The sequence below is a fragment of the Eublepharis macularius genome, chromosome 9, assembly GCF_028583425.1.
Source record: "Eublepharis macularius isolate TG4126 chromosome 9, MPM_Emac_v1.0, whole genome shotgun sequence".
Classification (NCBI taxonomy): domain Eukaryota; kingdom Metazoa; phylum Chordata; class Lepidosauria; order Squamata; family Eublepharidae; genus Eublepharis; species Eublepharis macularius.
In genome coordinates, this window is record NC_072798.1 from 1,615,104 (window position 1) to 1,637,606 (window position 22,503).

Genomic DNA, 22,503 nt, shown 5'->3' on the forward strand with positions numbered 1-22,503 from the left:
CACTAGAAGGATACTGGGGAGTTGGGCTGCAGACAGCCATACAACGTTGCCAGGGGTCTCAGGGTACACCTCTTGGACTCACGCCTTTTTACACTGCTGGTTTCATCCCTCACAGGCCACCAGTTGCCAACTCCGGGGGGAGGGGGGTGGCTGGCGATTTCCTGGAATTACAACTGATCTCCAAGCCATAGAGATCAGCTCCCCTAGAGAAAATGGCTGCTTTGGAGGGTGGACTCTATAGCATTACATCTCGCTGAGGTCCTTCCCCTCCCACAAACCCACCCTTTCCAGGCTCCAGGAATTTCTTAACCTGGAGATGGCAACACTGCACAGGCTGATCCCCACTGGACCACACTGCCGGCAGCCATTACAGCATCCACAGGCACGCAGCTGCAAAGGGCCAGACGCCTGCTTGGGCACCTGCTTGGGCGGCCCTGCTGAGAACGCCAGTGCTGACATTATTGTCGTGGGGATAATAAGAACATACTTTGTAAACTGCTCTGAGTGAGCGCTGAGTTGTCCTGAAGGGCGGTATATAAATCGAATGTTGTTGTTGTTGTTGTTGTTGTTAAAGTGCAAACTGGCACCACACTGGGACAGCCTGAAAGCCAGGCCAAGGAGAAGGCTGCTGCCCATCTCCAAAGGTGCCATTCAGAGACGCCATCTCAGCGGTAATGCCTCTGTAGAAAGCAGCAGCCCCGGCCAGCTCACCTCGGCCTCTCTTTCTCTGCCAACCTGCAGCCAGTGAAGAGATTCTCACGGCGTGGCCAGAAGGCGGCTCTTATCCACCCACCTGCACGCACCTCATGCCATGTGCTGGGCCAGGGGACAGCCACCCTCTTGGGCTGCAGAAAAGCCGCTGGGGCAGGCTGGGCACGCCCAGGGCCAGCAAAGGGGAGGGGGCACAACTTTCCCTACTGGAAATACCCTGGAGCAGAGCACGGGCGGTTGGGGCAGGGGGTTCAGGCACGGCTCAGAGGCTCAGAGGCCCGTGGAACGCCGGGGGGAAATAGAGCCCCTTGCAGAATAGGTGGAACTGTCAGGTCCCCAGGAAAAGTGGATATGCTCACATGCCGAGCCAAACCCTAAGGACGGCCTTGAAATGGAGGAAGGAGGAAGGAGGGCCATCAGAGGAGGCAGCTGTGTGACAGCAGCTGACGTCAACTGCCCTCCTGTCTGCTGGGTGCGGGGCACGCACAAGAGGCCCGTGTTCTGGGTTCTGCAAGCGGTGGCGCCTCGGAGCAGCTGGTCACGCAGCCTCCCAGAGAGGAGCCAAACCAGCATGTCGCTTCTTTAAAACTCCAGCCTTTCCAGCTGCAAAGCACGGTTTTTTAAAACCCAGGCAGTGAGACAGATTAAAGTCTGCTGCTAGAGAGGCTTTCTTCGCTTTCTCGCTGAACCTGAGCAGCGAAGGCGGCCTTCCTGGGGTTGTTAATCCACAGCACGGGGCCCAGCTCTAAGAACACGCTGCTCCCGACACAGATGGGGACGGCCTCTCTCTAAAATAAAGGTGTTCTATGGGGCAAGACAACCGAAGAGCATTGGGAGGGGGTATATCGATGGGCACATACCTGTAACAGAGATTTATCCCACATGGAGGAGACATATAACAACAACAGCAGCAGGAATAAAATTTTATATACTCTCTTTCAGGACAATTTAATGCCCACTCAAAGCAATTTACAAAGTGTGTTATTATTATCCCCACAACAATCACCCTGTGAGGTGGGTGAGGCTGAGAGAGCTTTGGTAGAGCTGCAACTGGCCCAAGGTCCCCCAGCTGGCTTCAAGCAGAGGAGTGGGGAATCAAACCCGGCTCTCCAGATTAGAGTCCCACCACTTTTAACCACTACACCAAACTGGCTATCCTTTAAAGAGGCACACGGAAACTACGCGGTTTTTTGTTCCAAAGCAACGCATTAAGCCCTAATCTACAAGGCTGTATTGAGATGATTATTCTAATAATCAGTCCTCTGACCGAAAAGAAGTCAGTTTATTTATTCCAAGTGAAAATTTTAAATCCCAGATAAAAAACACTCAATGTTATTTTTTAAGATCTCTATTTAAAATCAGTCTAATTATTCGTTGAAAAAATTAAATAAAAAAGAATCACAATGATAAGAAACTTCTAGTATACGTTAATTAAATTAGAAATAAAAGGCATACATGTCACTCCTTATCCTATCTATCTCAAATTTAAAAGATAAAATACAATTTCTAGGATTCTTACCAAAGCATTTTCAGAAAAGATAAGATCGTCTTACGGCAACTCCAGTCTGAGACGTTCAGGGATCTTAAGGCTGTGGCTTCCTTATATAGGCCGTTATGTGAACCTCACATGACTCTATTAAAACCATCTAATTTGTTTCCTCTGAAGGCATGATGCAAGACACCTCTGAGCATAGACTGAACCTTTCCCAAAGAATACTTTTTCAAACTGCGTTCGGCTTATTCTGGTCCCTCTAAGGTTTAGCCTAGGCATAAAGCTATTTATTCACAAATTATTTTTCTCAAGGTTGGGACATTGAGAACAATTCCTGCTTGCAGCTTTGAAAACTAAAAAAGCAAATTCTCAGCCATACTTTGTTGAAGATTCTATAGCATTAAAGTCAAAGTCCGTTAGACGCTGACAGCGGCCTGAGACCTGAGCTGCAAAGAACTTTCCAAGGACTCGCCCTAACCAGCAAAGGGCCTCCCTGAAATGGGAAGCCAATTTGCCGAGCTAGCACCAGGCTCTGCACTCCTTGCATGCTACACTAACCAACAGTTGATGCTGCCCTCTTCTGAGAGCTAAACTACATGAGACGAATTACACAAGGAAGCTCAAGTGAAGGGAGACGCAATGGTAGCCGGGAAACGTAGTTTAAATTTCTCCTATCTCTACAGAGCCAGCAAAGATTGCTCCTTAGAGGGTTTGTTAATTTCCCGTTTGCCTCTCCCAAGGCTCTGTCAATTATTAACAAACCCTCTGAGGAGCAATCTTTGCCAGCTCTGTAGAGAGAGGTAAAATTCAAACTACGCTTCCTGGCTAACATTGCGTCTCCCTTCACTTGAGCATCCTGTGTAATTCGTCTCGTGTGATTGAGCTCTGCTTCAGGCCTAGTTTGGGGCCATCTTTCAGGGGCGCATAGCATGTACAAAGGCATGGGCAGTACCCGTGTAGAGGGCACTGCAATAAACTGTGCTAGATGTTAGCAATGCGGGGATTGTTGTGGCTACATCTCCAGCTTCAAGGAAAGGGCACGTGTTGCCCATCAGGCAGAGGGGACAGAAGGTGCTGCAGGCCTTTCTTGTGACCCAGGGCAGCCACAGGCTGTCAGTCAAATCCTGCGGCTTGACTCTGTCATCGTCCAGGACAGGATGACCCAGTTCCCCAAGCCTTGGCTGGTCTCCCACCAGCACTGTGCCTGCCTCTTTGGGATCCAGCGTCATTCTGTGGTGTGGCCCTGAACGGAGAGGCAGCTGCAACCATTTCATGGGGACTCTTCAGGCAGGGCTTGCTAGAGAAGGATGGGGGGGGGGCAGGGAAGCGTCTCAGCTTTCAGGAGCAATTCACAAAGGCCAGGGTTAAAGGAAGAAAGCTGCGTTTCTAAGTTACCAGCCTCCGAGTAAATTGTCGGCTTGGGAATGACAAGCACCGTACAGAGCCAAGCAACTCTGTCAAAACACATCCGTCCAAGCGCCTCCAGTTACCATATGAAATAGGTCAGCGGAGAGAAACTCTCACCGGATGATGGCTACAAGGGGCAAGAGAGGCAAATGATGTTGTGCAGGCATGAGAGAAAAGGTGCAGGATCTGCTGGGCGTGAGGAAGAGGAGGAGGAGGAGGAGGGGAGCGGCTTTCCCTGCCTGGGTTGAGCCCTCTGGCCACCAAGCCTCCAAGCTCTGGCTTTTTGGGGAGTGTTTCCCACAGGCAGGCAGCACAAAGAGCACAGACCAGTGGTCTGGGCCCAGCCTGGGTGGAAGCCCCCCTGGGCAAGGGAGATCAGAGTGCAGTGCGCGCGGGGTGGGGAGTTGCCCCAGAAGAACAGCTGGCTGTGAAGAAGACCCTCTGTCTCCCTGGCACACTCACTGCTGCATCCAAGCAGTTCTCCATCCGTACGGGACAGGAGAGTTGGAAGGCAGCGTGGCATGTTGGGGAGAGCAATGGGCCAGGCTCTGGCGGACTGGGTTCAAATTCTCCCTCTGCTATGAAGGTCTGCTGTGACTGGCCTTGAGGCTGAGCCTGCCTCACAGGCTGTTGTCAGGATCTAATCGCAGCCAAGCAGACTGCTCTGAGCAGGATAAGAGACAAACAGAGAGAGCTTTAGAAGGGACCCCCTCCCTCCAGTGCAGGGGCCCCTGCAGAAGAGAGCCAGCAGAGTGCCCCTGGGAGACCACTGGTCTGAAGCTGGCTTTGGCATGCATGTCATTCATTCATTCATTCATTCATTCATTCATTCATTCATTCATTTTTCTCCATAATGGGGATCAAAAGCAACTTACATCACTCTCCTCCATTTATCCTCACAACAACCCTGTGAGGTAGGCTAGGCTGAGAATACGTGCCTGGCCCAAGGTCACCCAATGAGCTTCCATAGTAGAGTAGGGATTCAAACCTTCCAGATCCTAGTCTGACATGGTAACCACCACCACAACACGTTGGCTTTCACGCTGGATACTTCTCCCTAGCCTGTCTTTCAACTACATAATACTCTGGTCCACTGCCACTTCTAGTGGCAATGAGTTCCACAAGGCAACCATTTTTTGTGTTGAAAAAGACATCGTCTTGGTATGCTTTTAGCTACACTGTCCGGTGATAATAATTCCAGCCATGTTGCACAGGAGTCCAGTAGTGTTTTAAAGGCTAACCAAAATGTATTTTGGCACGAGCCTTTGTGAGTCGAAGCTCACGGCCTCAGAAGCACAGAACTGTACATCCACAGAGTTGGTAAAATACTGGCCAGGAGTGTGTGTGCGCGGGCGGGGGGGGGATGTTATACAAGATCTTGTTTTTCACCAGCCTCTCTTTGTAACCCCCCACCCACGCCCCTCAGTATTTAACGAAGCCTAGAGATGTGCACCCGAGGAAGTGAGCCCTGATTCACAACACTTCGTGCTGGAAAATACTGGTTAGTCTTCAAGGTGCTACAGGACTCCTGGGTAATTTTCCTATATTGTCATATTATGTTTGTTGCACGTGCCTGGGTGATTTTGTTTAAATGTAATGGTGGGAGTGTATTCCTGTGGAAAACATATCTGGCAATCCAACACAGATGCTTACATTCCCGCTTTGCGTGAAACTCATAAGTATGGAAAAGGAAGGTTTGCGTGAATGGACCCTCCTTTGGTCCCCTAAGCCTCAGTGGGCAAAACGGCCATTCCTGGGAGTTTTTGGCTTGCTTCCAGGGCTTTTTTTCAGCAGGAACGCGGGGGAACGGAGTTCCGGCACCTCTTGAAAATGGTCACATGGCCGGTGGCCCCACCCCCTGAGCTCCAGACAGAGGGGAGTTGAGATTGCCCTCCATGCCACTTGGCGGTGCGGAGGGCAATCTAAACTCCCCTCTGCCTGGAGATCAGGGTGCGGGGCCACCAGCCATGTGACCATTTTCTCCGAGGGCAACTCGCTGAGTTCCACCACCTCTTTTGCCAGGAAAAAAGCCCCGCTTGCTTCCATAATCTCTTCTCCGCACAGAGGCCAAGTTTCTCGTCTTCTTGCAGCGTCTAGAGGCTCTTCGCTGTCCCTCCCACCCTTCTATTATATCCGTGGGGAGGTAAATGTGAGTGAGGAACAGATAATTCCCCGGGGGAGGGGGACCACTTGTTTCCTCTCATCTTCTACTTGCACTAAGAGGACGTTGCAGAGTGTTGCACTGATGTGAACCGGGAGATCTCTGCGATAATTCTGGGCTCTCTTTCCAGAGGGGAATCACTCATACAGAACCCCACAGTGCCTAAGTGTGGTCAGGGGGTAATTTTTCCCAACATGCATCACTTTGCATCGATCAACAGCGAATTTTCTGCCTGCTCTTTGGAGCTCTCTCAAGGCTGCATGATCTTCCGCAGACACTCAGAGGCTGTGCAATCTGCAGTAATTTGCTCTGACACTGCAAATCTGATAATTTTGCTGTTCACACCTTTCTGGGGGTGGTTAATGAATGCATTTAGAAGGAGCAGCTCCCACCCCAGGTCCCCCTTCCTCAGGCAACATTCTGGGGACATAAAGGCATAGATGGGGGGGAGGGGCAGATCACTAGCCCTGCCATGTGCCCATTCAAAGCTGGTATAGTGGTTAGAGAACGAGCATAGGGCCTGGAAGACCCAGGTTCGAATTCCCACTCTACCCTGTAAGCTTGTTGGGTGACCTCGGGCCATTTTCACGCTCGCAGTCTGACCTACCTCACAGGGATAAAATGTAGAAGAGAAGGTTCTAAGCTACCTGGGTCTCCACTGGGAGAAAGGAAGGATATAAATGTAATAAATAAGTTAAGCGAACAGAGCAAGTTGTGGGGCGGGGGGGCACGAGCACACATCACCCACTGAATGTCCCCTTTCTAAGCACCTGCTCCATCCCCGGCTCAAATTAAGCCCTCTCGTGGACTCTTTTGCGGCTGTTTCTAAGTGCCAATGCACAAAACATTTCTAAACTTCACGGGGAGCCTGATTACCTCCCCTCATGTATATGCAGCCGCATACAGTCTGTACTGGTGCACACACATATGTGCACACTCTAGATTTGCTCGGAGAATGTATGGTGAAAGCATACCACAATACATCTTGACACAGCACACAGCCAAAGTAGGACAGGGTTTGTCCCCCATTCAAAGGCAACAATGAATACTCTGCTTTCATTGCTCTGAAAAGCGTGCACACCAGGGTCAATTCCTTTGCGGGAAATGTAACTTTATCCTCGGGTATATTAGCCGACAGAACCACATTAGTTCACGTTCCCTGCAAACCACAATGGGGCCTCCTCTGGGATTCCTCACAAGGCTTCCCTGGAGCCTGGCGATGCTGACGCCAGCGTGGTCCAGGGCTCTTGGCTTGCACAACCCCCTCATCATAGAGTTATGGCCTCTGGTTCTGGCTTAGAGGACGGCTCTCGGGCCCCCTGATGGGGCCGCCTGGCATGAGGGTCAGCGGCCCGTCCAGCCTTGGCTCCAGCCCTTTCCATTTCAGGAAGCATGGAGGGGGGCCAAGGTGATCACTGCCCAGAGAGGGTCGTCATTAACCTGGCTGCTCAGCTGGTCTTCTTCGGAGAACCTGTGAACTTGGGTCCCTTCCCACCCTAGTCTGCGTCTGCACAGAGTGCCGGTTACAGGGCCAGAGCGGCTGCTGTTGGGGAAAGGTCAGAAAAGCCCCCGCAGACAACTTCTTCTGGCTTCAAGGAAGGAAGCCTGCAAGCCAAGCGCAGGGCCCGTGGCCAGCAGGCACACCCTGGGCATCTCAGAGGGCAGGCTTGCGCCAGAGAATGTCGATTCGCAGCCAGCTTTGGAGGAGCGAGCAGATCCAGGCTCTGCCAAAGCACTCGTCCACTTTACGGAAGGGGTTCACGTGGGTAGCCATGTTGGTCTGTAGTGGAGGAGCAAGATTCGGGTCCAGTAGCACCTTAAAGGCCAACCAGATTTCCTGGGTATGAGGTTCTGACAGTCAGAGCATCCCGAACTTTCTGCCACTGACCTTTGCCTGTCCCTGCACATTCATCCCAAGAAAGTAGCTCTGTTATGCAGTGGCCCCTTTCCTTTGGCACATTTCCTATGACTACCCTCTTGGGCCAGGTAGTCCCTAATCTGTTTGGCATGTAACCTGTTTGCTTCTTGATTCGGGGAGTTTTACGCCAGGTGTTGGTGAGATAGGATGCTCATTTACAAGGCAGCACCAATGAGGCTGAGACAGGTGGAAAGCCTCCAGGGGGCTTCAGGCACCCGAAGAAGTGGGGTGGCAGTGCACACTGGCTTCTGAGATTGCAAACAGCATTATCTATGCAGTTGAATGCACACCTTCACAGTCATGAGGACTGGGAACTTACAAATACAAAACAAGAGACAGGCTGGGCTTCCGAGGCAACTGAGGTCCACGTTCGGCAGTCCTGAGATTTGCAAGCATACACACAACCCAACATTGCTGCTCTTGGGGGTGGGGTGGGGTGGTGTGGGGTGGGGTGGGGGGAGCAGAACAGCAGGAACTTCCAAGCTTGAAGAGCCAAATGTGCAAAGATGCAAGGGGGGGCGGGGGCATGCTCCTCTGCTCCGATGTATCTTGTGGTGCTGGCCCAATGGGCAGGCGGAAGCCAGCAGCATCTTTATGAAGAGACTCAGGGGGTGAGATTAGTCAGCTGCCCAGAGTGCGGAAGACTTACTTAGCGTTGCATGAAAGGTTTTTTTTATGGCCAGTTCTGCAGCTGAATTATGTCACTGTTAACTGACCATCCAGGCAGCTGGTTGCGCCTCGTCGTTAGGGTCGCCAGCTCTGAGTTGGGAAATTCCTGGAGATCTGGGGTGTGAAACCTGGAGAAACCTGGAGAAAGTGGGGTTTGGGGAGGGAAAGGACCTTGGCATGGCATAATTCCATAGAGTCCACTCCCCAAAGTAGCCATTTTCTCCAGGTGAACTGATCTCTGTGGCCTGGAGACCAGCTGCGATTCCGGGGGATCTCCAGCCACTACCTGGAGGCTGGCAACCCTACGTGTCGTCATAATAACTCTTCACGGTTTCTCTGGGGACACGGCAGATCGTGGCCTCCGGCTCTCAGGATCAGCGCTGGAAGGAAGGGCTTTGCTCCAAGGAAGTGTTGGAGCAACACTTGGCCTGGCCTTGTGAGCAGTGCAGTACAGCTCATTGTGTGTGAGGCAGGTCAGGCTCTTCCCTAGGGTTGCCAATTCCAGGTTGGGAAATTTCTGGAGGTTTGGGGTACAGTCTGAAGAGGGCAGGGTTTGGGAATGGGAGGGAGCTCAGCAGGGGTATAATGCCATAAAGGCCACCTCCAAGTAGCCATGTTCTTCAGGAGAACAATCTCTGTTGTCTGGAGATCAGTTGTAATTTTGGGAGGCCCCATCTACAGGTTGGCCACTCTACTTTTCCCTCAGTAGGCACAAGTGAGGCCTGGCTTGTTCTTTGCTGCATGCGCGAGGCTGGGCCAGGCTGGTGCGTCACCCTGCTGCACGTGTTAGGCTATAGTGGGCCAGTCACTGGCTTGTGGCAGATGGTGCCCACTCCTTGCTTGAGGTTAGGGTGGTCAAGGGAGGTGGCCCTCCACGTCATCAGCCCAACAGGACTTCCCCCAATGGCCAATTCACCCTTGCATGTGAAGTTTCCCCCATATTTTCCTTGCCTTAGTCTTCTGTGGCAGCCATTCCCCCAGCATCTTTCCCCTTATAACTATGCAATGAAAAGGGGTGGAGATGTACTTTTTTCCAAGTGAAAGCTGGGGACTAGTACATTGTCACTACATGTCATCATAACATTATAACAGCACAATCTAGCAATTACTGGTTTTTAAAAGTCCAAAATAGCCCTTGGATGTATACGGGGGAAATGGTGGTGCTGGGACTCAGGGTCAACATATACAAGACGTGAAAGACTAGTCAGGACACGGATGCTGCAAGGGATTGTCGATGGATCCCAAGGAAGGGGCAAACAGCACTCCCAACAGTTCTTTCTGCCGGCAAAAGCAACATGGGAGATGAGCCCCATGTCCCCCCCCTTCCCCCTCACAGCATTTGGAGGCCCACAGAGCCGGCAAAGGGAGCTGCACCCACCCTATGTGAGTCTGGCACATATCGCGTATATCGACCCTCAGATAAAGTAATTGGCATGGATGTGGGTAGGGCCTGCAAAAAACCTGCACGTTCCCATCCACACAGCAGCCAAAGGTGTCTTGACTGTGATTTTTCCAAAAAGATCATATCAAACCAGGTTGGGGGGGGGGGAGCTCAAAGGATATCAGGGGAAAGGCAGTAACAGCACAAACAGAGGGTGGAGACATGTGGGTACTGCCCCAAACAGCACTGTTGTAAGGAAGTCAAGGCACAGCTGACTAATCCCTACGGGAACAGCCCGTTTCCCCAGACTTTCAGGAATATAAGGGGTGTTTTCGAGGCCTGTATTAGAGATCAAAGGAGATGTGGTGTGACGGGTCTGGGGCTCCCCTCATCTGCAAAAGGCAAAGGGCACTTTGGATTGGGGCTGCAGTTTAACTCTTCGATGGCTGCATGTGCTGACTAACTGAAACTGAAGGAAGGCGCCCTGCGCAGTCATTCACACTTTAAAGGGGACAGTTTTTAAAGGATGCCTCTTTTCCCCTTGAATGCACTGAACAGTCCCCCCCCATCCCCCCCAATTCCTTCATCCAAATCAGGGCTACTTGCAGGGCGTCTTTAGCACATGAAAGGGGATCCGTTCTTGCCCTAAGTTAACTCTTGACTGCTTTTAATTGCTGCTGTTTTCTTTTTAACTGTTCTCTTAATGGCGGCTATTATGCTTAGGTTTTGTTGTTCCTTATTGTATGACAATTTGTTAGAATTACTGGGCTTTCTAAAGCTGGTGTCATTCTTTAGGGTTTTCCTAAGTTTATTTCATTGCTTCTACTGCCCCAAGGAACTCAGTTTGGTGGCTGGCTAGAAATATCTGAGCGCCTCAACAGCCACAGGGATTTCCCAGTTGCCATTTTGCCAAAGGCTGCCAGCTTCTTTCCTGGGCCTGCTCCTGCGCCTTCAACAGCAGCCTGATTTGGAAAGAAACAGTACATGAAACGTTATCCGCCCTGGAAATAACGATGTCACCAGCTTTGTGTGCACGCTTACTTGGGAGCAAGTGCCACTGAAACCAACTTCTGTGTAAACATAGCTAGGACCCACCCGCACTGTTTTGGGTTTCCAGCTGCTGTTTAAAATGACAGGAGCAAGCCTGGAAAAGATGGTGGCAGGCCAAGTTTTGCCCTCTCCTTTGGAACTGCCTCACTTGCCCTTCTGTCCAGTTCCTCTCCTCCAGTGCACCCTGTAGGATCACAGGAAGGGATGAATGACCAATGTCCTTCTGGGGAGAGCCAAAGGACAAGAGCTTCATGAGATGGGAAAGGCCACAACTGAGACCAGGGAAGGGGCAGATCTGGTGGCTCGGGTGGAAGGCACTGCCTGTGGCCCCAGGGCTTTGGAGGCATGTGCAGGCCAAATGGAACAGACGTGGCAGGCAGCCCCTGCACCGCTGTGCCCCAAGGCGTAGGCCAGCCCTGTCCCGCACGCTTGAACTGCTTCCTAACCTGTTCCGTATCATTGCAGTTCCCAAGAATATGCACTGTACTTCCCATCCGTGGAAAGGTGAAGAGATTCAACGAGGGAATCTGCAGCAACTTCATGACAGCGCAGCTCTTGAGGTTCTTTGAGGACAGCCGTGACAGGTATAATAAAGCAGTTTCCAGCAGCCACGCATCTTTGGCCAAAAAGGCCCCAGAGAGGCAGCTGGAAGAGTCCCAGTGCCTCACCTCCTTCAATTGGCTTTGCAACATGTGACAGCTTCAAACGAAAGCAGGCACAAGCTGGAAAAGGCAATGGCCAGGCCACGGCCCCTGTGCAGCACATTGCTCGGCCGAGCAGGACTACTGCCTGCAGCTCCTTCCCAGGCGAGCTCCTCCTTCAGGGAAAAGGTCTGACCATTCGCTGCAACCCCCAGTTCCTACGAGCAAATAGCAGCAGTGGAGGGTCCTCAAACCCCAGCCTCAAGGAGGCACCTCCTCTTCCACCCCCCCCTTGTCCCCTCCTGCCCTAACCAATCTGGCTCCTTCATCCTGGCTTTTAGGGTTCCCTGACTAGACCCCAATGATGGGTGGCTGTGTGGCTGCATTCCCCATGTCAGGGCAAAGGAAATGCCAAACGAAGGCAGCAGGCACCCCAGAGCTCCCTCCGGAGTCAAGCTACGCTCTACAGGGGACAGACCACCAGACCCAGTCCCTGCTGTTCAGGGGGCGACTAAGCCGACTGGCTCACTCTGGCCACGTGCAGGTGTTTGCCTTACCAGCCCCTCTGGAATCCAGCGCCTTTTATACGCACACGGTGCTCAGGGCACATGGAAGGCAGACGTGTGGAAGCAGGAAAGGCTGGTCCCACCTGGGCCCAGGGCAGCAGACTAGGCTGCAATACAAAGGAGGTCGTTTCATGTATGCTCGTGATCTTTGCAAACAGGCTGAGCTTCTAGTTTCCAACATATTCAAATGCTTTTTTGGTATGGAAAAAGTTAAGTTGCTAGTCCTCAGTCACAACTGCAGACGAGAGTATGAAAAATCTGCTAATGGAAATGAATTCCTGTGTCCCACAAGTTCTGGGTAAGTGGTTGGGCTGTGAATGAGCACTCTGCTGGTTTAAATCCCAGTATTGCCATGAGCTCAGCAGGTGGCCTTGGGCAAGCCCCTCCTCTCAGCCCAGCTCCCCAGTCATATTGTGGGGATAATAATAACACTGACTTTGTCCGCTGCTGTGAGGTGCCTTTCCCCCTCCTCACTGAGACGAAGCGGCCCCTCCAGCTCCCGAGGCACTTCTTTCTGTCTTGGGCACCCGTTTCCAATGCCTTTGCTTGCTAAGTTAATCAGGAAAACTGTTTCCCGTCAGAAATTTCTCCATGATCAAGAGAAGTGGCTTGCTGTGCGCTCACAAGGCGGCCGTGCGGGGCACGAGGTCTCTCTCCTGGAAGCCTGCCGTTTCTAGACCTCAAAGCTTATTTGCCGCTATCTTCTCAGCTCTTTTAAACATCTGCCTGGTTTTTAAAAAATGTGGGCTGCAGAGACAGCTGCGAAGGCAACCTGGCAAGCGCGCTGCTTTCCACTGAGCCGGAAGGCCCTGTGGGCCTTTGGGGCGTGGCTGTCCCTTCACCCCACTTCTCCCACTTCTGTTTAACACTCTCCTCGCCTTGCGCCTTCACATTCTCTTCCTTTCCCGCTCAAACATCATTTCTAAACGAGACGTGACGGCATCCTTGGGTCTGACTTGTGGACGCCCTTGCCATTTTGAAGGGATTTTAAAATGTGGTGAAGTTCCAGTGCTGACTGGGGAGAAGTGGCCACTTCTGCACTTGAAAAGGTGTGCTGGGGCGGGGCGGGGGATACGAGTGCCGTAGGCCAAATTAGGGTTGGGCTCTTGCAATGTTTTTAAATCCCTTTAAAAGAGCAGCAGTGCCCCTGGGTCAGACCCAGGGATTCTGCCTCCTGCCTGGCTCGGCTCCCCCTGCGGAGGCCTTGTTAAAGACCCCAGAAGCAGCTGTGCTGGAACTGAGCAGCGGTCCATTGCAACTGGCATCCTGTGGTCAACCAGATGCCCCCGAAGGCCTACAAGCAGAGCCCGCACAGCAGCTTTGCACCAGCCACTGTCCAGTTTCAATGAGATGCCGTGTGTGTGCAAAGTCCACCAGGAGCATGCTTGTGTCTTACCAACACCCCACTGAAATCAGGCCTTGGTTGATCCTACTCAAAGCACCTGAGTGAGCGGGTATTCAGTAGCCATGGCAATGATTCAGTTTCAAGAGCTTTGGTCGTATACTGGATATGCCACGTTGTGAGTTAGATACACAGCCTGCGGATTAAAAAATGCCCTGACAGTTTAGAGACTTCTGCAGCTTCCCTTTCAGGTATGAAGCACCATGCTCTTCCTCGAACTCTGGACCCAGAAAAGGCCTCCCCAGTCTTGGCTCAACTACATCAGCCAGAAACGGCCTCTTGCTGATCTCGGCAAAGCTCTATAGCACTAGAATCAAACGTACAAAATGAGACCTAAAGCAGAAGTGAGAGGGAAGTTCTAGGACCAGAAGTCCCAAGGGATTTCCTAAACTCAGTGATCAGCCACACGGTCCCCACTTAACTCAAAACTGAGTTTGGAAAAGTTTCTGGGAGCTCCAGAAATAGAACTGCCAGAGCATGTCTGGTGCAGCTCATCAAAACCACAGGCCAGGAGGACTTGTGACCCCAAACTGCCTGTCCTAAAGGTTGCCCGCTGGCATGTTGTCAATGCTCCGTGTGAGGCCAAAGCTGCCCTGGAATTGGCATCATGGAACCCGCGTTCAGCACTGTCCCAAACATCTCTTTGCTGACAAAACCCATCAGACCATTAGAACGGGGGGGGGGGGGGGAGCTTCATGGCTAGCATGCCAATTAAATAAAGACATCCCCCCCACACACACAATACTGACCATGCTGTTGTCCTAAGAAGCAGTTCTTCAATGGAGCCATGTGGGCAAAATTGCTTCGGGTGACTCTGGGTCAGACAGTAAAAAATCCAGTAGTACCTTTAAGACTAACCAACTTTATTGGTTAAGAGTAACCAACTTTATGCCTCAATAAAGCTGATTAATTTTAAAGGTGCTACTGGACTTTTTACTATTTTGCAACTACAGACTAACGCGGCTGACTCCTCTGGAGGTTGCCTGCTGGCTGGCTGCCTGACTCAGTGCTGACGTTGGACAATTTCACTACTCTTAGCGTGGCCGCAGCATTCAGCCCTCCTGCATACAGAGGCGCACATTGCATCTCTGAATGAGTTCCTGCTCTCGGCTAGTAGATGCACTCAGAACAGAGACTTACACAGAACATAAAAGATGGGGTGCTAATTTAAGTGGCACTGGGGTGGGGGGTTAACTGTTTCTCCCAATCAAATTACTCCCTTCCCGAACACCCTCATTAGTGCTATGGGGGAAGAGAGCCTGATCTTGGCCTGGCCTCATCCACGCCAATGCCCAGCTCACACGCCAGGCTATGTCCTCTCCTCCCCACGCCTGCCTTGTTCACTTGACATAGAGTCTAACCCTCTGTCATGTCCGTACCCCTACATCCATGTCATTGTTCTAAGTGGTGAACCTTTGCTAATGCTGTCCCTTACGTTCATTTTGCAAATGCTCTAACCATCACTTTCATTTCTCAAGCAGCCTGAGAACACAGCTGCCTTATCTCTTTCCTTTGAAGCTCACAGAAGTGACCTTGCACTGCCTGAAATGTTACCGTTTACTTTTATGCATTCCCAGACCCTTTCCCGTGCAAACCTGTGGTCTAAGTGGGAGGGGGGAAATCACTGAGTATTTAGAGCTGTACTTTCTTCAAGTTTCTATTCCTATCAAGGAAGCATGTACTGCTGAGATGCTTTCTTGCCTCCGAGTAATTCTATGGACATATACATGGAAATGACTGGATTTCTGAATAAAACCATTTAACCAAGAGCTTGGACTTCTTGTTGCCATGCCATGGTACAGGGGTCTATCTGCCATATCCTGTCCCCCATAGCCTGACACCCTCCAGGTCAAAAGCCACACCCCTCCTGGGCTGTGCACAATGCACAGCCACCACCGGTGCCCAAGTGAGCTGTATGGAGGAGCTGCCTTTGCCAGCTCTGCCCCTCCCACCCCCCACGCCTGCTGTGCTGCTTTCCAGGTTCCTTGTGCGTGACCTACATCCAGTGTTCCTAGACGGAGGCCTGTGCATTTGCACAACTGCTCTCAGGATGCTCTGGAAAGGGGCAGTCAGGGCAAGTGGCCCACAGTGGAGCTCAGGCCCATGTTCTCTGCATGCTGACATCACTCGGAGACTGATCCTGACTACCCCAGCGTAGCTGCTTATGCTCCCCAGAAGTTGGACAATGCACTAGAACAGCAGAGTCAGAGTCCAGGGGCGCCTTAGAGGCCAACCAGATTTTCAGAGTGTGAGCCTTCGCAAGTCAGAGCTCCCTTCTTCAGACACGAGACTGAAGAAGGGAGCTCGGAGTCTCGAAAGCTTACACCCTGAAAACCTGGTTGGTCTCTAAGGCGCCCCTGGCCTCAAATCCTGCTGTTCTGCTGCAGACCAGCGTGGCTACCCACCTAACACTACAACGCACTAGTCTGCCCCCGGTGCTTGCCATCAGCTCACCATTCTCACAATCACCAGCACAGCACAGAATCCCACCTGTACGTGCGCAAGAGAGAAAAAGATTCACCCGGATTCTGAAGGAAATGGGCTTCGGTGTGCCAAGTCTGGCTTATGAGTATGCGAGTGCGTTTACGGAAGGATCTGGATAAGACCTAAAGGCCTTCCTGGATCCCACCACGGCCCACTGAGTTCAGCATTCCAACCTCAGCAGTTGTTGGCCAGATGTCTCTGGGAAGCCCACCATCTGAGCAGCAGACCCCAACCCACCCTCCCCGGCAGCTGAGATATCCTGCCTAGGAGCATCCGTTGAACTGTTGCGGCTGGCTGGCTGACCCTTTGCTCCAAGGCAACAGACTATACACAATACACACACGCACACGGAAGAAACCAATTCTTTTTTCAGTGCCCCACCAGCAGGAAACATGTACGGACTGGACTTTCGTGCAAACAGACCAAAGCACCCAGGAAGGCCAAAAAGTGCCCACCCACCCCCATCACTGGCCAATCAGATCAACCGGGAAGGGGGAAACTTTCCCAACCCAAAGGGCGCCAGTTACACACACGTTAGTCAAGAGTGTTTAATCCAAAGAGCATTTCCTTCAAGGCGACGCCACTCCACAAGCACCACAGCTGCACAGCCCCCCTTGCAAAGCTCTGTGCCCCAAGACTCCTTCCTGAGGCACGGGGGGGGGGGGGTTCTGAAGGGTCTCTGAGCTGCTGCTTGACATCCACTGTGCAAATGACACCCCCCTCCCAACCATCAGGGGTCCAGTCAAAGTGCCCCAGAACCCCACGTGGCTTTCTCCCCTCTCTGCCATAGCTCCAGGGCCCTGCAGGCATGCTAAGCATCTGCTACAGCACCACTCTGCTCCGCACATGCACGGAGCGCGGCCCCCTGCCAGCCGCCAGCCGCAGCATCACCTTCCCGCCCTTACAGCAGCCAGGGGAGGGGGCAGTAGGCAACAGCACACGGTGGGCAGAGAAAGTCCCCTGAAAAATGGGGAGTGCACACAGAGACCCACAAGAATTTCAGGGTGTAAGCTTCTGAGGCCTGACCTGGACAGCCCAGGCAAGCCTGATCTCATTACATCTCGGAAGCCAAGCAGGCCAGCCTTGGATGAGAGACCTCCAAAGAAGACCAGGGCTGCAGAGGCCCTTGAAAACCTCAGCAGGGGTCCCCATGAGTCAGTGATGACTTGACAGCACTTCCCACCACCACTACCAAGCTTTCAAGAGACAGAGTTCCCTTCTTCAGGCACAAGAAGGGAGCTCTGAGTCTCGAAAGCTTACACCTTGGAAATCTGGTTGGTCTCTAAGGCGCCCCTGGACTCAAATCCTACTATTCTACTCCAGACCAACACGGCTCCCCACCTAACACTGAAGCTTTGGCTTACCCTCTGGAACTCCAAAGCCACACACCCGAAGAAGGGCCATGCCACAAGCCGTCACCGTGTGTTCCCCCAAACAAACATATCCAGACCATCCCAGGAATGGGCAGTGGGTCATCTCTAAACGGTGGAGATTTCCAGGGTATGAGCTTTATAGGGTCAATGTTTCTAGAGTCTGTGAGCCTGGGCAGATCATGTGAGGGAGGGCAGGAAGGGTTACACCAGTGCATAGTTCTTGTGGCCCTTCTTACATACCCAGGGCAAGGCCGATTGCCGCCTTGGGGGTCAGGAAGCAATTTCCCCCAGGCCAGTTCAGCTAGGGATCCTGACAGTGTTTTGCCATCTTCTGGGCATGGAGCAAGGGTCGCTGGGTGTGTGTGTGGGAAGGTGAGATAGTTGTGAATTTCCTGTGATGTGCAGGGGGTTGGACTAGATGACCCTAGAGGTACAAACCCTATAATTCTATGAAAGTGTCCTTTGTCAGATGTCAGATATCTGATGAAGGCAGCTCTGACTCTCAAAAGCTCCTATCCTGGAAATCTATTTGGTCACTGCTATCAGACTCGAATCTTGCTCTTCTTCTCCTGACCAACACGGCTACCCCCCTGAGACTCTGAAGGAGAACTGTTCTCGGGCTCTTCCTTGCAGGATTCTATCCACAGCCCCTGACCTAGAAGCCTTTTGCGTACTGGATGGGGGGAAGCTGGCTAGCGCTGCTCAGTGGCAAGGCAAGTACGCTTCACCCCCATTCATTCATTCATTCATTCATTCATTCGATTTGTATTCCGCCCTCTCTGCACCAGCAATTCCTTCTGGGGCCATGCCCCACACAGAGATCAGGATTGGGAAAGAGGTTAAGGGCCCGGGTCAAGTTCCGCCAGCGAGGCTGGGCCCTTGGAAGGAGCCGAGTTAGGATGGTCAGCTGCCCCCACGGAACCACCACGCACCCCAAAGGGCCGCCTGCACGCATCCAGCAAATGTGCTTTGCGCATCACCTGTGCAATGGATTCCTTCAAGCTTAACTGGGCCGGACGTCAACTCTCCCCACAGCACAGCTGGCAGCCCTAGTTTTTCAATGAAAAACTGCAACTGCTTTTGATGGGGAAGTTCACTGGGTAACCCTGGGCTATTCTGTCTCTCTTGGCCTGATCTACCTTACAGGGCTGTTGTGAGAGTGAAATGGAGGTGGGGGGAACTATGTACCCCTGGGAGGACGGGCAGGATAAAAATGTTCTTGACAGAGCTCTGGCCACCACTGCCAGCCTCAAACAAAGATGCTCCAGCTGAGACTTAGACGAGCCCCCAGGCTGATGAAGCCCCCCCCCCCAGCAGTGCAGGGCCAAGGGGCATCACTCACGACCCCCTGCCTTCACAGCCCAGAGGGTAACACACCATCTAACCAATGTGACCTGCTGCCTTGCTTCTCCAAGGGGCGGGGGGGGGGGGAGCGGATTGCCGACAAGGGCCCTTTATCCAGCTTCTTAGCAGAGCTGAGAGGCTGCGGGATCGAGCCCAGAGTTGCTGGGGGGTGGGGGTGGATTGATGCCGAGGTCCAGCGGCTGCGGAGCAGGCTCCCCCAGGTCTCCTCCCCCCAGCCCCTCTGCCCTTCTCTTGCGTCAACCTATGCACCGACACCCCCCCCCCCGGTATCGGTGAGTTCCCTTGCTCTGCTGCCCCCCCCCCCAGGTGAGAGCCGGGCCCCACCCGCTGCCACGTGCCGCCGCCGCCGCCGCCTTCCAGAGCAGCAGGCCGAGCAAAGGGGAGAGGCGCGGGGGGGGGGGCGCTCTCCTGCCCCGCCACCACCTGTGCCACCTGCCCCCGCCCCACACCGCCCCGGCCTGCTTCTGCAAGACCTCCGCAGCCGCAGCCGCCCGGGGCAGAAAACCCCCCGCCGGTTCGGAGCCGAGCCCCTGGCAGCCGGGCCCCCTCCCCTCCCGCCCCCTCCGGCGCACACGTCCGCGCCGCTCCCGGGAGGGGCCCGCGATGCAGGGACGAGCGCAGGCTCCGCCGCTCCCCGCGCCGAGCCCCGCGCCAAAGCCCCGCGAAGTTGGGCTGCCCCTGCCGGCCCGGCCGGCCCCCAGGACAGACCAGCCCCCGAACGGGAGAGCCGGCCCCCCGGGTCCGCGGGGCCGTCGGCGAGGCGCTCCCGGCCGAGAGGGGCTCCGGTCCCCCCGCCGAACACACCGCCCGCCCCGGGGGGAGCAGCCGGGCAGGAAAGGGCGCGCTCCGAAAGCCATCGGCAGCGCCGCCGCCAGCCGCGAAGCCGACCCGAGGCGGCGCCTCAGCAAGCCCCAAGCAGCCCCCACGAGCCGGAACCCCGCCCTGGATTCGCAGCCCCCCCCCCCGCCTCATTTGCCCCTTCCAGGGACTCCTGCAGAGGCATCCGGGCACCCTCCCGGCAGCCCGCCTTGCTTCATGCTTCGCGATCTGCGCCCTCCCCCCCCCCGAGAGGACCGGGGAGTGGGGGTCGCTCTCCAGCCGGGCCAGCCCCTTCCCTCCGACATGCCGCAGCCGCCCCGAGGCGAGCAGAGGAGCCGGGCAGCCCGGGGCGCAGGCAGGGCGCCTCCTGCCCGGCGCGGGAGAGAGGCTGCCGCGGCCCCGATCCCCCCCTCCCCCCCCCGAGCCCGCAGTGGCGGCAAAAGTTTGGCCGGCCGGCCCGGCCCCGGCCCCGGCCCCGCTGCGCCCGGCCCGCGGCTCACCGTCTGCTGGAGGTCCGGGATGCCGATGCGCACGACCAGGGCGTTGGGCGCCGGCTCGTCCATCCGCCCGGGCGGCGAGGCCAGCGTGGCGCTGCAGGGGCCGGTGCCGGCGGCGGGGGGCTTGATGGTATCATACAGGGTCTCCTCCCGCAGGCTGCCTTCCGCGCTGCCCCCCGGCTCGCCGTTGACAACGCAGGGCTGGCGGCGAGGCGGCGGCCGCTCTTCCTCCTCCTCCTCCTCCTCGTCGTCCTCCTCCTCCTCCGCCCGCCGCCGCCGCGGCTGCTGCTGCTCTGCCTGCTCCGGCTCCCAGCGCGGCTCCTGCTGCTGCTGCTGCTGCTCCGGCGCCTCATGCCTGCCGCTGGCCGGGCTCAGAGGCATGCTCTGTGCGCAGGGGAGGGCGGCCGGGCGGCGGGCGGGCGGGCGGGAGGGCGAGCTGGCGGGCGGGCGGGCGGCGAGAGCGCAGGGAAGCACCGGCGCTGGGCAGGGCGGCTACCGGGAGCGCATCACTCGCCTAGGGCAGAAGCGGGGGGGGGGGGGGAGAAGAACAGAAAGAGTCGTCAACACCCGGCCTTGCCCCCCTCGCCAGCGCGGACCTGCCCCGGACCTGCCCCCCCCGCCGCCCCTTTGCCACACTGAAGACTGGCCAGCAGCCCTGCTCTCCGGCATCCTGTCAAGGCTAGAGGACAGGGCGGGCGAGCATGTGCAGAGTGCAGATCAGCCAAAGCCAGCTGCTGGGAGGGGTCGCTTCCAGGCACCCTTCTGCAAACTGAAGGGCAGCCCATTGGGTGGGTTCCCCTTCTTGCCCCACAGACTCTCTGGGGTCTGCCGCCGCCCTTGAGAATAGCACCCAGCACTTTGTGGGGGGCCCCCCTCCATCACTATCTGTTTCAGGGCAGTTTGTTCTGGGCCAGAGACACCCCAGTTCACAGTTCCTGTAACTCAGGGCAGCCCTTGCCGGCCTGTGGGCATTCAAGGGCTGTACATTCCACAGGCCACGCTTGCCCCCAGGGAGTAGTGCCGGGAAGAGGAGGAAATTCTCGTTTTAATCGCCTGGAGTGTCAAGGCACACAGATATCTCAAGCTGGCATTGACTTCATACCAGCTGAACTGCCCCTGCTTTCCCCAAAGAATCCTGGGAATTGTAGTTTGGCAAAGATGCAGAGCTTTCTCCCGCACAGCCTGTTTCACATAAGGGCAATTTTGGGGGTTCCCCAGGCAGTGGCTGTCAAACCAGTTTAAGTCAATGGTGTGGACGTGTTCTTAGCATGAGCACTGCCTCCCCTTCCACTGCTGGAGTGTAGATGGCTGCCTCCACAGGGCCGAGACCTGTTGCGTTCCCTGAAGCACTCGGACGGAGCCACGTAACATGAAAAACCTCACCCGCAGCCTGGACACTGACGGCTGGGACAGGTCATTAGCTAGCCCTTCTCACCCAGCCTCAGACTGCTCCCCAAACCCTTTCAGTCGCATTTCCTCAGTTGCTTTTTGATGGGGACCTGCCAATTCAATTATTCAGCTGCCACCATTCCCCGAACCAGTGGCGCAAGATGCACATGCCCCAAGGGGTCCACATGCCAGACCAGCGCAGCCCCAGTGTGGGCAGGATGAGGCACACCACATTTCTTCTTGAAGCAGAACAAGATGCCCCCCCCCCATTTCCCACTGATGCATTCTACTGACTGGCAACAGAGAATACAGGCTGGACCCCAAAGGACAACAGGTGAGGGACAACATTCTCAAAGAACTTCCCCACCTCAAAATATTAAAGAGTCCAGTAGCATCTTTAAGACTATCCAACTTTATTGTAACATAAGCTTTCGAGAACCACAGCTCTCTTCGTCAGATGCATCTGACGAAGAGAGCTGCGGTTCTCAAAAGCTGTCGATGCATCTGATGAAGAGAGTTGTGGTTCTTGAAAGCTGTCGATGCATCTGATGAAGAGAGTTGTGGTTCTTGAAAGCTGTCGATGCATTTGAAAAAGAGAGTTGTGGTTCTCGGAAGCTTATGCTACAATAAAGTTGGTTAGTCTTAAAGGTGCTACTGGACTCTTTACTATTTTGCGACTACAGACTAAAATTGCTAACTCCTCTGGATCTTCCCCCATCCCAGTTAGTCTCACCCCAAAAATAAATCTTCCCATCTGTTTTTCAAACATTATCAATTACTGATATTGTCTACTTGTATTCAGCATTTTAGACAAAGTCAAGAATTTATCCAACCAATATTAATCTTCCTTCCTTCAAATTCCCTTCCTTCAAAGATTTAGTCTTTTTTAAAGCAGCCATCAAAGCTGGATTTTAAAAGCAAAAAAAGTAAACATTCTAAAAGTTTCATTTACGTTCTGAAATCATGCAAAATTTTAAAAGATAAAACTTTGCCAAACCTGAGTTGCTCAGAACTAAGGCGCAAGCGACCCTTGCCTGGGAATAAGCTCTAATCAACACTGTGGAATTGACTTGTGAGTAAACATGCACAGGAGATTGTTAGGCTGACATCTTTAGCAACCATGAAACTTTTAAGCCCATAATAGAATAGGAATATTTGGTGAATATACACAAACATCA

The 22,503-nt window shown here is 54.0% G+C and overlaps 1 protein-coding gene across 1 annotated transcript in view; it reads right to left on the reverse strand.

Moving 5' to 3' along the window:
- Positions 1–22,014, reverse strand: part of SHANK3 (SH3 and multiple ankyrin repeat domains 3) — a gene marked incomplete at its 5' end in the record, with an annotated part of 319,560 nt that extends 297,546 nt beyond the window's left edge. The window contains 2 exon segments of the mRNA XM_054988523.1: positions 19,940–20,097; positions 21,993–22,014. Of these exon segments, the coding sequence (XP_054844498.1) occupies positions 19,940–20,097; positions 21,993–22,014 (180 nt within the window).
- Positions 22,015–22,503: the final 489 nt, after the last annotated feature.